The following is a 12,653-nucleotide window of genomic DNA, read 5'->3' as shown; positions in this document are numbered from 1 at the left end:
AGCACTCTACCACTAGGCCAAACTCCCAGCCCACTATGTATTATTATTATATTTATTTATTTATTTATTTTTTGGGTCATAGAGCTTGAACTCGGCCTGGACTCTGTCCCTGTGCTCTTCAGCTCATAGCTACAGTCTTACCCTTGGGCCTGGGTGTTGTCCCTGAACTCTTCAGCTCAAGGCTATCACCCTATCCTTAAGCCAAGCCCCACTTCCGGTTTTCTAGGTTAATTGGAGATAAGAGTCTCAGGTCCTTTAGTGCCTGGGCTGGCTTTGAATCTTGATCCTCAGATCTCAGCCTCCTGAGAAGCTAGTATTACAGGTTGAGCCCCCAGCTGGCTTCAATGTATTATTTCTTATACAAAAGAACAGTAATGGTCCAAATATTTTGATTGCTTTTAGTTGATTTCCAATGAATCAGACTTGGAATGTTTATCCTCCCTTGCTCTTTTCTTTTTCTTTTTTTCATATTTTTTATTGTAATTAATAGAAGGGTTACATTATATTCACCAGATAGAAGGTGCATTACCTCACAAACATTGATACCCTTTCTCATATCTTGGTCCCCATTTCCCTCCCCCCAACCCTTGTTTTCCCCCCTTCCCTATCCTGTTTCAAATAACCAAAAAAAACCAGACAAGGTAAAATACTGTAACAATAATTGCTCTTTTCTTCCGACCAACTCTTTTGCTCTTTTCTTCTTTCCTTTCTTCCTTCTCTCCACAGTTTTGGAAATTTCTGGAATGGACCAAGAAATAAGCATTACTTGTATAGTACCCATATTTCTAAACACTCTTGTTTCTGTTCTCAGTAGCTTAAATAAAAAATGTAAAAATATGACTGCTTCTTTCTGTGCACATTTTGGAACTGGAATCAGAGTTTGCTTGCAGGTTATGAGTAAGAGGATAATCTGTAGTTCTGTGTTTATATAGCCCTACTTATAGGACAGGGCAAGAAGAACAGTATGATTCCAGCAGACTTGGAATCTGTGCAGAAAGCCATGTTGTCTTATTTCTCATTGGTTTTTGGTGTTTTACTCCTGCATTTACAGGGAGCCCAAGAAATCTTCAATGAGCTACCCTGTGAATATGTGGAGCCCCACGAATTAAAAGAAGTTTCCCAAACTGGAGGTAAGGGGTGGGAGAAAAACCACACTTCTTACTAATCTTGGCCTCCTGTTTTAATATTTTATCACCATAAATTGTTCTCATTTGTCACTTCCTACTTGCTTCTCCTTTCTCTGCAAGACCTCAGAAAAGTATATGGGACTGTGTTAAGCCGACATCATCATCTTGTCAGGAAAACAGATGGTGTGTTTGATCCTGTAGAGTATGACAAACATCCGGAGCGCTACATAAGTCGTTTTAATACCGACGTGAGTATCTTATTCAGCTTGGTGCTTGGTTGCTTAAAATGCAGAGGAGATAAATTATGAATATACTATTTTCAGTTCTTCATGTTGACTTGTTGAGAATCCTTTGGGTTTCTTGGTATTGTTACTTTTTACTGGTAGTTGGAGAGGCCTTGCCTCTTTTTTCTTCCCCCTTAAGTTTAAAATTTTTAGCTTATACTGGGGTTTGAACTAAGGGTCTGGGGACTGTCCTTTAGATTTTTTTCTTTGCAAGACTGATGCTCTGCCAGTTGAGTTACACATCTACTTGTTGATTTAGAGCACAATTAATGGATTAGAGTCTCACAGACTTTCCTGCCTTGGGACAGCATCAAATTGCCATTCTCAGATCTCAGCCTCCTGGATTAGCTAGGGTTTTAGGCACGAGCCCCTGCTTAATGGTTTTGATGACTTATATGGGTGTGCCATTTTGTCACTTTTTCTGTTTTTGCTTCAAATCTGTATGACCCTCATAGCTATACTAGGCTGTATTTCCTTTGGGTTGCTTCTTTCTGCATTGTCCTGGACTAGTTAGCACTGTTGGCACAGAAAATGTCCATGAGGTTTGATCTTAACATTCTCTAGACCATGCCTCCAAACTCTTCCAGTCTTAATCCATGAACCTATTCTAAAGCTGCTTAGACATGTTCAGACTTTAGTAGTGACAATATCCATTTCCAGTAGTGTACTAGCTTTGCATTCTGACAACAAAATAATCTGAACAAAATTACATTACAAAGAGAAATGATTTATTTAACACACAGTTTTTGGAGGCTGAAGTTGAACATGGGTCACTTTCATTTGTTTGGATATCAGTGAGGGCTGTAAGAGCTAACGTCTTAATTTGTAGTGGAAAGAGAAAGCAGAAGAAATAAGGGGCTCTAGTCACTTAAAGTCCTCTTGCCAAACTTCACCTCCTCCAAATAATATCATGGGCTGGAAACCAAGCCTCTAACAGATACAACTGTGAGGCACATGCAATATCTAAATAGTAGTAGCCAGCCATCTTGAGATCTATGTGACTGACTAAAAAGCAAGGTTAAAATAGTGTGATTGTTTTAGCACAGAGCTATGTCAATTGTTCAGAAAAGGGACTTCAAGTCTGTTTGATGGGGACACAATGGCCCTGTATTAGAAAAAAAATGCAATTTACATGAATATTTTATAGTCAGTAGTCATGCAGTAACGTTTCTTAAAATAAGCCAACAAACTAGAAATTAAACACAACCAAATGAATATGTTCATTATGAAAAGGAATGCTGTAAATAATTTTTAAATATATTTGAAAAATAGCACTTTCAGCTTTTGATGTGAAGTTCAGCTCTTTTGGCGCATATGGCATGTTACAGAGAAGAACTCTGACCTTCATCTTGGCAATGATTGAGATGATTATAGAACCAAAAGTATGACAAATTTTGAATCTAGTAAATTTTCATTCCTTCTTTTGTGCATATATGTGGAAGGTACTCTAAAATTTCTAAGCTAGCACATTTCTCCATAGAGCTTACAAACTTTGTCATTAGTTTTCACAGCATTCTTTTGAGGACTGGGGGCATACATTATTTCTATCAAGCAGATAAAGAAAACAGAGCCCAAAGAATCTGAGAATCTGAGAATGTGATTTAGAACATACTCTATTTCTATTTGAGATGGAAATAGGGTTCTCGGTCACATGATTCCATGATTTTTCTTTCTTTCATTTTGCTATGCAATATGTAATGCGTCAAAATTTAAGACATTTATTATGCCTGCACTTTCCTCTATCATGAGGCGCCTGTACACTGATCTACAGAGAAGGCTATATTTTTGTTTTGTGTTGTTTTGTTTTCATTTGCTTCGATAGATGCCATTGACCTGGACAATAAAAATGCTCATGAGTGTCCGGGAATTTGGCCTAGTGGTAGAGTGCTTGCCCAGCAGGCACAAAGACCTGGGTTCGATTCCTTGGTAGCACATACATAGAAAAAAAGCTGGAAGTGGTGCTAAGGCTCAAGTGGTAGAGCACTAGCTTTGAGGAAAGCCCAGGGACTGCTCAGGCCCTGAGTTCAAGCCCCAGAGCTGGCCAAAAAATACACTCATGAGAAGCAACATTTGTTATGAACCTGAACCAACTCTCTTTTCAACTTGTTTTCCAGATTGCACCCTATACAACTTGTTTAATCAATGGCATTTATTGGGAGCAAAATACACCTCGCTTACTAACCCGCCATGATGCTCAAAGTCTACTGGCTCCAGTCAAGTCTTCAGTGGTTCCTGTTGAGGGCTGCCCTGCATTGCCACACAGGTAAGGTCTTCCTGCACACAAATGAACAGGTTTTACCAGCAATATTGTTAGACAGTCACAGAATATAATTCCATCGTCTGAGAATTTGACTATTAGTGACTATTTGGACCTCATGGTGGCATTTGGCAATTACTCCTTTCTGGCTGAAAGTCTCTACTGACTTCTATGACCCCACATAGAGCTTCAAAGCAAAATCCTCAGAGAATTCTTATCCTGCTTCACCTTCCCATTTTTTATGTGGTCTATTACTCAGTTGTCTTGTCATCTCATGATGCCTTGTTTTCCTGTGTTCATGATTTTTCTCTTTAACAGAATTTAAACTCTTTAAAAATTGAAATTCTATTTATCTCAGCTGTATGTTCCAGATATCTTGTTTGATGTAGAATATATGGTGAAATAACTGTAAAATGTTGAATGAGTAAAAGAATGTATAATTAATATTTGTGGCATATCGTGTGTGTCTAATCTAATAGATGCTAGTTCTGTCAGGTATATAGTTCTCATCAGGCCTAAGCCAATAGGAAGATAGGAGGAAGAAAAGTACAGGAGCCTGAAAGAAAGTGGGAAAACTATTAACTATTACTGTAAGGATTATATATTATGATATAATTATCTATTATATATTATGCTAAATAGATGATAATTTCATAGTAGTATTTGAGAAAAGAAAGCAAGGAGATTTTATTAGTGAAGCTCATATATATTCATTAAGGAAAGACTTATCATGATATATAAAGGTTGCCCCTTCCTGAAAATGCTCCTTTGAAGTCATGCTGCTTCAATCATTTCAGGTACAACAATGGTGAAATGGGAATGCCTTTGAGCAGGAGAAATTTAGTATCATTATAAGCAAACTTCACTTTAGGAAAAGAATGACTTAGGGCTTTTGACGGATTCATTTTAATTTTCTCCAGAGAGTCTTGTTTGAAACAAACAAACAAAAGAGAAAAGAAATAATTTCACATAGTACATTTAGAACAATCACAAAAATATCCCTCTGGCCTCCATATCCTGGGTTCATTTCACTTATTATATGGCCATATGTATATAGCTTTTGAGCTGTTGCCATCTTCTGCTAGGAGAATCCTAGATATACAATACGAATTGTTACAAATGGAGGGAAACCATGGAGCCTATGTTTCTTTGGGTCTGGCTTACTTCACTTAATATGATTGTTTCCAAGTCTCTCCAATTCCATACAAATGTGGCAATGTCATTCTTTCTGATGACAGCATAGAATTCCATTGTATATAAATACCACATCATCTTGATCCAATCATCTACTGAGGGACATCTGAGTCGCTTCCATACCTTAGCTATGGTAAATAATGGTTAATTTCATGTTACGCTATCTGAGTTTGATACATGTTACATTATTTATATGCTTTTTTGTTTATTTCAAATAGGGAAGGGAAGGGAAAAACAAGATGAATGGGGGGAGGGGAGGGAAGGGAAGGTGGGAGAAAAGCATGCGAAGAGATAGCAATGTTCAAGAAGTAATGAGCCCATTACCTGATGAATGTAACTGTAACTCTTCTATACCTCACTCTGACAATAAAATTTTTAAAAATCGCAAAGAAAGAAAGAAAGAAACAAACAAAAAGCCACAACTCTGAAGTCACATTAATAGTCATAGGTGATTGTCCCCAGAGTACCATCCTAGTGGCTGATACTGAGGAAACTCTTAGAAAGAAATAATAATTCCCAAGGAGAACAATAGTTCAAGTGATAGAATGGGTGCTTGATATATATGGAGTTATCCAACTACAATGTGACTGACAAAATAGGACACTCTAGGTCTAATATACAGTTGTTTAGGCCTTTGGTATTTGCAGATTGGACAGGAAAATCACAGCCAATGTCTGAAAGCTTTTAAATGCTAGACTGAGATTTTTTTCCTTATAATTCTAGACATTTGCATGCATGACTTATAAAATCATAGTCATCATCCCTTTAAGTTCATGGGGGGATTTTATCTGGGACCCATGTAGATGCCAATAATTGAACCCAATCCCTTACACAAAACAATGTAGTATTTGCATAGAACCCAGGTACCTCCTCTACATGACTATAAATCATCTCTGGTTTATGTGCTATTATACATAATGAAATGAAAACAGCATAGATCTAATGCTGTCTTTCTTGTTTAGGGAATATTGACAAAGACCAGAAATGAGTATACATTTATACAGATACAATGTTTTGAGTCTCAGTTGAATCTTCAGGCCTGGAATCCACAATGTTGAGTGCTGACTGTACTAAGCATGGAGAAGTAGAGCAGTTGGACCTCTGTGAGTTATTTACAGATGGTTCACTAGGTTAACTTAACCCATGTTATTGTTGATTATTTCTTTAGGGAAACAATTTTCCCATTGGCTTCTAATTCTTGTCTTCACTTCCTCTCCCATTCTTTCTTCTTCTTTTTTTCTAATGGAGAATAAAACTAGTACTGGGGAGATTCTCTGTATCCAAGAAGAACTCTTGAAGATTAACTGTAGGAAAAAGAGCTCAGGAGCTTGGGAAATACTTGGCATCCAACAATGAAAATTGTTCCAAGTATCTTTCATATTTAGTCAATGGTAATCTTGTTGAATGCTTTGGAATTCTCATTTAAGTATTGATGTCATTTTTAGACTTGTGGCAATATGTGACATCTCAGCGGACACAGGCGGGTCTATAGATTTCATGACGGAATGCACTACAATAGAGCACCCTTTTTGCATGTATGATGCAGACCAGCATATTATTCATGACAGGTGAGTCTATTAAAGCTGTTATGATACTAATGCACAACTAGAAACTTATCATGTACTTGCTTTGTATATGAGTCTCAAGTACTTAACACTTCATAAAACTATAAAAATCTGAAAGTACTTAAATATATTTTTTCTTATTAAGAAATTTATTAACATTGATTTTTACATCATATTTCAAATGACATATTTAACAAACAAATATTCAAGAAGGGAATCTCTATATATAATCACTGGCACTTAGATTTTAGAACATAATTAAAATTAGGCTGAAGGTTTGTATGTCATAGATACATATTAATCTATGCAATAAACATGTTTTTAGAGTCATAGATTTTTTATGTCTATGTAGTTGTGTTTATATTTCCAATACCATGTCCACAGCATTGGGTATGCTAATATTGAGCCCTTGCTCTGGTATTGTGTGGATCTAATAGCCACATATTAATGGTACCATGCGCCTTTGGTCTTGACTTGTCTCACTCAACATGATTTGCTGTAGATTCATCCACTTCCCTGCAAATGCCATTATTTTATCTTGTCTGTTGGCTATGTAGAATTCCATCGTATTTATATACTACATTTTTTGTATCCATTCATCTGCAGTAGGGCATCTAGATTGTTTCCATTGCCTGGCTATTGTGAATAGTGCAGAGATGAACACAGCTGAGCAGATGTCCTTATCATATCTTGGGTTATGATGTTCAGGATAGATGCCCAGGAGTAGTATGGCAGGATTGTATGGAAGGTCAATTTTCCGTTCTTTAAGAAACCTCCACACTGCTTTTCAGAGTGGCTGAACAATCCCACCAGCAGTATAGTAGGGTTCCTTTTTCTCGACAACCCCACCAGCATCTGTCATTGTCAGAGTTCAAAATCTTGGCCATTCTTGTTAGAGTACCTTAGGGTTGTTTTTATTTGCATTTCTTTTATGACCATGGATGATGAGCATTTTCTCATATGCTTTTCTGCCATTTTAATCTCTTCTTTTGAGAAGTCTCTCTTTAGTTCCCTTGCCCCTTTAGTGAGTGGTTTGTTGGGTTGGGGGGGGGGATTAGTTTTTCTTGAGTTCCCTGTAGATACTGGATATTAAGCACTTGTCTGATATATTGTTGGTAAATATGTTTTCCCAGTTGGTTGGCTGTCTCTCTACTCTATGCTTTTATCTGTGCAAAACCTTTTTATTTTTAGGTAGTCCCATTTATCGAGTCTCTCTCCAAAAAATGTTGTTAGACAAACCACATAGAACTTTAAATGCTTGTAACTGTAGCCCCTCTATACATTATCCCAACAATAAAGAAAATAAAAAAGAGAAAAAAAAGAAATGTAAATGCTTAAATATATATATGCTTTATTTAAATGGGAGATGGATTTTTCTGAAGAGTAGAAAATGGTTCATGAGGAAAGTCTTACAGTCTTATGTACCTTTGACTAAGACCATAAATGGTTAGTGAAGCAAATAGAATGGAGGTTAAATCTGGAAAAACTAGAACATACCAATGACCTCGTAATGTGCTTCTCCTAGTGTTGAAGGCTCTGGGATTTTGATGTGTTCCATTGACAATCTGCCAGCACAGCTTCCGATTGAAGCTACAGAATACTTTGGAGACATGCTTTACCCTTATGTTGAAGAAATGGTAAGAAGACTTGTAGGTGCAACAACAATTTTGTGGTCTCACTGAAGTTATGGAGTGAGCTTGTGAATGTTCTGGTCTTTTATACCTAAGAAATCTGTTGTAAAATGAAATTCTAGCCCTTCCCACAAAGTCCTTGAATTGCTACAGGTGAATTATTATTGTACATATTTTATTTACTCGTCTTCTGAGAATATAGCACTGACATTATGCTTCAGTACATTTTGTCTTATTGTATGTGTTTAATTAGGAATAATCATGATATATGAAATACATATTGATTTATTATTACTTTTTTGCCTGTCTAGATAAATGCATATTGGATCATCTGATACGAATTAACAGATAATTAACAGATTTGAGAAATATAGAAAGTTACTCTATATTTGGTTCTAATGTTTTAAGAAACAGGGTGCTTGAGATCATGTTTTTTTAAATTTTCTGTGATCAGTGGTTGGCACTGAGATACTCAGTCATCAAAATTCTATTTTTCTGAAAACAACAATAACAACAACAACAACAAACCCCTTTCTTACTTCAGTGTTTCTCTTGGGTACCTAACCATCACACTTGATTTTTATTGTGAATGGCTGTCTCCTCCAGCAGAGATTCTAAAGTTTTGAAAGTAGCTTTATTCTTCCTCTCATGTTTTCGCTCAGTCACTGTCACACTAAAATGGGACCATCATCAGTGAAGCAGTGACCAGCCTTTGATTATTTTATTTAAATAAAAGATCAGTTGGGAAAAAGCCACAGAAAACAAAATATTTTTGACTGAAGGAATTAAAAACACCACCTAATACACATTTTTGGAGCTGAGACAAAGCAGTGTCATTTTCTCCCAGATAATCCCAATCCTTTCATTCCTCTGGGAATACAGAAGAAGGAGGAAGACCATGTTGGCAGCTAGCATAGCATCCTCATAGTGTGCTTCCTGATGGTGTTAAATGACTTTAAATGCTCATGAGAAGGGCTCTTACCTTGCAGATTTAAATGCTTGAACATAGAAAACTTAAGGCTGAAAAGTTGTTAACATGTCTGAAGTTGATGCTGGGAGGTTGAGGTTGTATAAACAGAGTCATGCTCACGCCTTTAGTCCTGGCTAGTTAGGAGGCTGAGGTCTGAGGATTGTAATTCAAAGCCAGCCCAACAGGAAAATTTATGAGATTCTTATTTCCAATAAATACTCAAAAAAAAGGCAGAAGTGGAGCTGTGGCTCATGTGGTATAGCACTAACCTTGAGTTCAAGCTCCAGAACCAGAAATAAAAAGGGGAGGGTTCAATAAAACTGTGGGCTTCAATGCAGGCATATTCTGTGAGTGGGGAACTCCCTTCCTGTAAAATGGGATTTATGTAACAAATAATGGTGATAGTATCTAATTCTAACATTCTGCAGAAGTAAAGTCTGAAGAGTATATACTTAGAGAAAAGAAGGTTTGTCATTTATGATCTCTTCAATTTTCTTTCTCTAGCAGTGCTTGCAGTCCAGACCCACTGGTGATAGATTCTTTGAATCTGAAAGTCTCCAATTCCTCCATTCTGCTATATTAATTCCAGATATTATATTTTCCATCCCAGAAATGACTTTTTTTAAAAAAATTTTTCCTCTCTGTCTCCCTCTTTTTGTTTTTATGGATCTTTATCTGCTGAGAATTCCTAACCTCTCAATCTTTGTGCTTAAGTCCCTTTATCTATGTGAGATTTAATTTTCTCAGTAAATGCCTATAATCATGGGTACTATTGACCCATGAGAGAGAGAGAGAGAGTGTGTGTGTGGTGTGTTTACATGCATGTGTGTAAAGCGTTTGTTTTCCCTTACAAGTGTACTTATGGTAAAGTTTAATTTATAAGCCAAGCAAGTAAGAGATTCACAGTAATTTTCCATGAAACAGAACAACCATAACATTATATACTTCATCAAGTCATGTCACCATGGCCTCTCCTTTCTGAGAATATCATATTGTTCGTGTACTGCCTCCTTGTTCTCGTGGTGGTATGAGATGATGTAATGATCATGTGCTGAGATGAAGGGAAGTGAGTGATGTAGGCATGTGATATGGTAACAAAGCATGGGGCCACTGTGAGAGTTTCTTGAGCAGTGTTTCTTGGTTACTGGGATGGTTGTTAGAATGGATAGCATATATGCTGTGGATACACAAGACAAAAGCGTGATATCTCTTTCTGAGGGGATAAAGAAGGAGAGTGGAGAATTCCATTATGCTATTCAGAGGGATCTTGCGATTTAAAACTCATGAATGGTTTATTTCAGGATTTTTCCTATTAACATTATCAGAGTGTGGTTGAATGTGTGTAAATTAGACTAGAGAAAATAAATCTGTGGATCTTACCTTTCTAACATATGGACACATATAAGATTGAAGGATCGCTTCTACCTTTGAGAATGAGTCATAGTTTTCACAAACTGAGTAATTCAGTTTGTTATTTAATTATTGTATTATAATTTTCTATCGGGGATTATGTGAAGGTTTTTGTTTGGTTTGGCTTGGTTGGTTATGGCTAATTGGTTGAGGTGACAGGCCTCACTAACATTTTGTACCTATTGGTTTTGAAATGAAATCTTCCCAGTCTACCAATTTAGTCATGTACCGTCATGGCTGGCTATATCTTTTATATCCTTGTGCTACTTTTGTGGGGAGATTTAGTTCAACCTTCTTTTAACTTCTTGAATGCTTACTTTCCACTCCTTTTAATAATATACAAAATTAAAAAATATATTTTTATTGTAATTAATGGAAGGGTTACATTATATTTGGCAGTTAGAAGGGGTAGCAATGCACCTCATGTTTTTGTCCCCATTTCCCTCCCCAACCCCCTCACCTCATCTTGTTCCCCCCTTCCCTACCCTATTTCAAATAAACATATATACAATATATCAGATAACAAGGTAAGATACTGTAACAATATGAGATAACCAAGGGACAACAAAAGAGATGAGAAATAACATAGTACATTAAGAACAAGAGTCACACAAAATAATATACAAATTTTAAAGCTATACATTTTAGTCTGAATTAAGCTTCAGTTTCTCCCATTAGTTTTTTTTTTTTGCCAGTTCCTTGGGCCTGAACGCAGGGCCTGAGCACTGTCCTTGGGCTTCTTCAAGGTTAAAGTTCTATCACTTGAGCCACAGGACCACTTCCAGCTTTTTCTGTGTGTGTGGGGTACCAAGGAATTGAACCCAGGGCTTTGTGTATGCTAGGCAAACACTCTATCCCTAAGCCATGCTCCCAGACCCTCTCCCATTAGTTTGTGATAAGTTGTATTTTTGGTATTCCCCCCACCTCAACATTTGAGAATTTTTTGATTATCTTTATTATTGATTTTTTTCAGTTTGAATTCAGGGCTTTCTATTCTTACACTCAGTTATTTGAGCCAATGTTACACTCAGCCCTTTGTGCTTTTATTTGTGTTTCAGATAGATTCTCACAATTTTGCCTAGGATCAGGCTTGGAAAATGGTCCACTTGCTTGGCTTATTGTTTGAGATAGAGTCCCACTATCATGGAATTGTCATCCTCCTGATCTCTGATTCCTATGTAGCTAAAATTACAGGCAAATGGCAACATATGCTTTAACAGTTATTGGCACCTTAATTGTTTTGTCATGAAAAATATATTATTCTGTATTATTGTAGCCCTTTGAATTTTGTTGAGGTTTACTTGTGGTCATCTTTGGAAGAACTTTTCATGTATAACTGAGAAAAATGTATATTAAGGTATAGGCCCTGTATGTGTCAGTTTAATCATTTAAAAATTATGATTCCAATCTCCATATGTGCATACATATATGTATACATATTGTATATATGCTAACTAAGCAGATGCTCTACCACTTGCTTCCAGCCCTTTTTGCTCATTATTATTTTTCATACTATGTCTTACATTCATTTCTGGGCTAACCTGAACCACAGTTTTACCCATTTATACTTCCTGCAAAGCTGAGGTGACAGAAGCACATCACTGCCCAACATTTTGTTAGCTGGGACATTTTCCCATGAACTTTTTATTTGGTCACTTAAAAGGTTTTCCAGGGCTGGGAATGTGCCATAGTGTAAGCGTGCTTGCCTAGCTTGGATAAAGCCCTGGGTTCAATTCCTCAGTTCCACATAAACAGAAAAAGCCAGAAGTGGCTCTGTTGCTCAAGTGGCAGAATGCTAGCCTTGAGCAAAAGAAGCTCAGTGCTCAGGCCATGAAATCAAGCTACAGAACTAACAGAAGAAAGTTTTCCATTTTCTATTGAATTTATCTCAAATATTTGTTAATTAAACACTATTAATTATAGTTTAAATTTCCAATATACTTCTTGAATCTGTCAATGGTCCCCATGGCAGGGTTGTAATCGATCATTTACCATACCCAGCTGTGTTTTACTGAATGCCTGATGTTGCATTGTGTAGTTTTCGAGATGGTTTGAAGCTCTAGATGCAATATGATTTTCTTCCAGAGAAAACATGGAGATGGTAGGAGATAGATTAGAAGAAAATAACCTCAATTTATTTAGGAAGAGAGCTAATTCAAAGCTGGCTTCAGTCTTTTGAAGAACTAATGTTTTTAAGATTTTTCCATCTGCTTTT

General features: G+C 36.7%; 1 protein-coding gene across 3 annotated transcripts in view; it reads left to right on the top strand.

The window, feature by feature from the left end:
• Aass (aminoadipate-semialdehyde synthase) overlaps window positions 1-12,653 on the top strand; it is a 54,510-nt gene that overhangs the window by 13,719 nt on the left and 28,138 nt on the right. For all 3 annotated transcript variants that reach the window (XM_090333215.1, XM_090333213.1, XM_090333214.1), the window contains 5 exons: window positions 1,052-1,130; window positions 1,248-1,375; window positions 3,526-3,674; window positions 6,308-6,430; window positions 7,953-8,064. In XM_090333215.1, coding sequence (XP_090189341.1) covers window positions 1,052-1,130; window positions 1,248-1,375; window positions 3,526-3,674; window positions 6,308-6,430; window positions 7,953-8,064 — 591 coding nt within the window. The remainder of the gene's footprint in view (window positions 1-1,051; window positions 1,131-1,247; window positions 1,376-3,525; window positions 3,675-6,307; window positions 6,431-7,952; window positions 8,065-12,653) is intronic.

The sequence above is a fragment of the Megascapheus bottae genome, chromosome 5 (genome assembly GCF_031878675.1).
Source record: "Megascapheus bottae isolate mThoBot1 chromosome 5, mThoBot2.hap1, whole genome shotgun sequence".
In the NCBI taxonomy this organism is placed as follows: Eukaryota; Metazoa; Chordata; class Mammalia; order Rodentia; family Geomyidae; genus Megascapheus; species Megascapheus bottae.
This window is presented reverse-complemented; position numbering and strand designations above follow the sequence as displayed.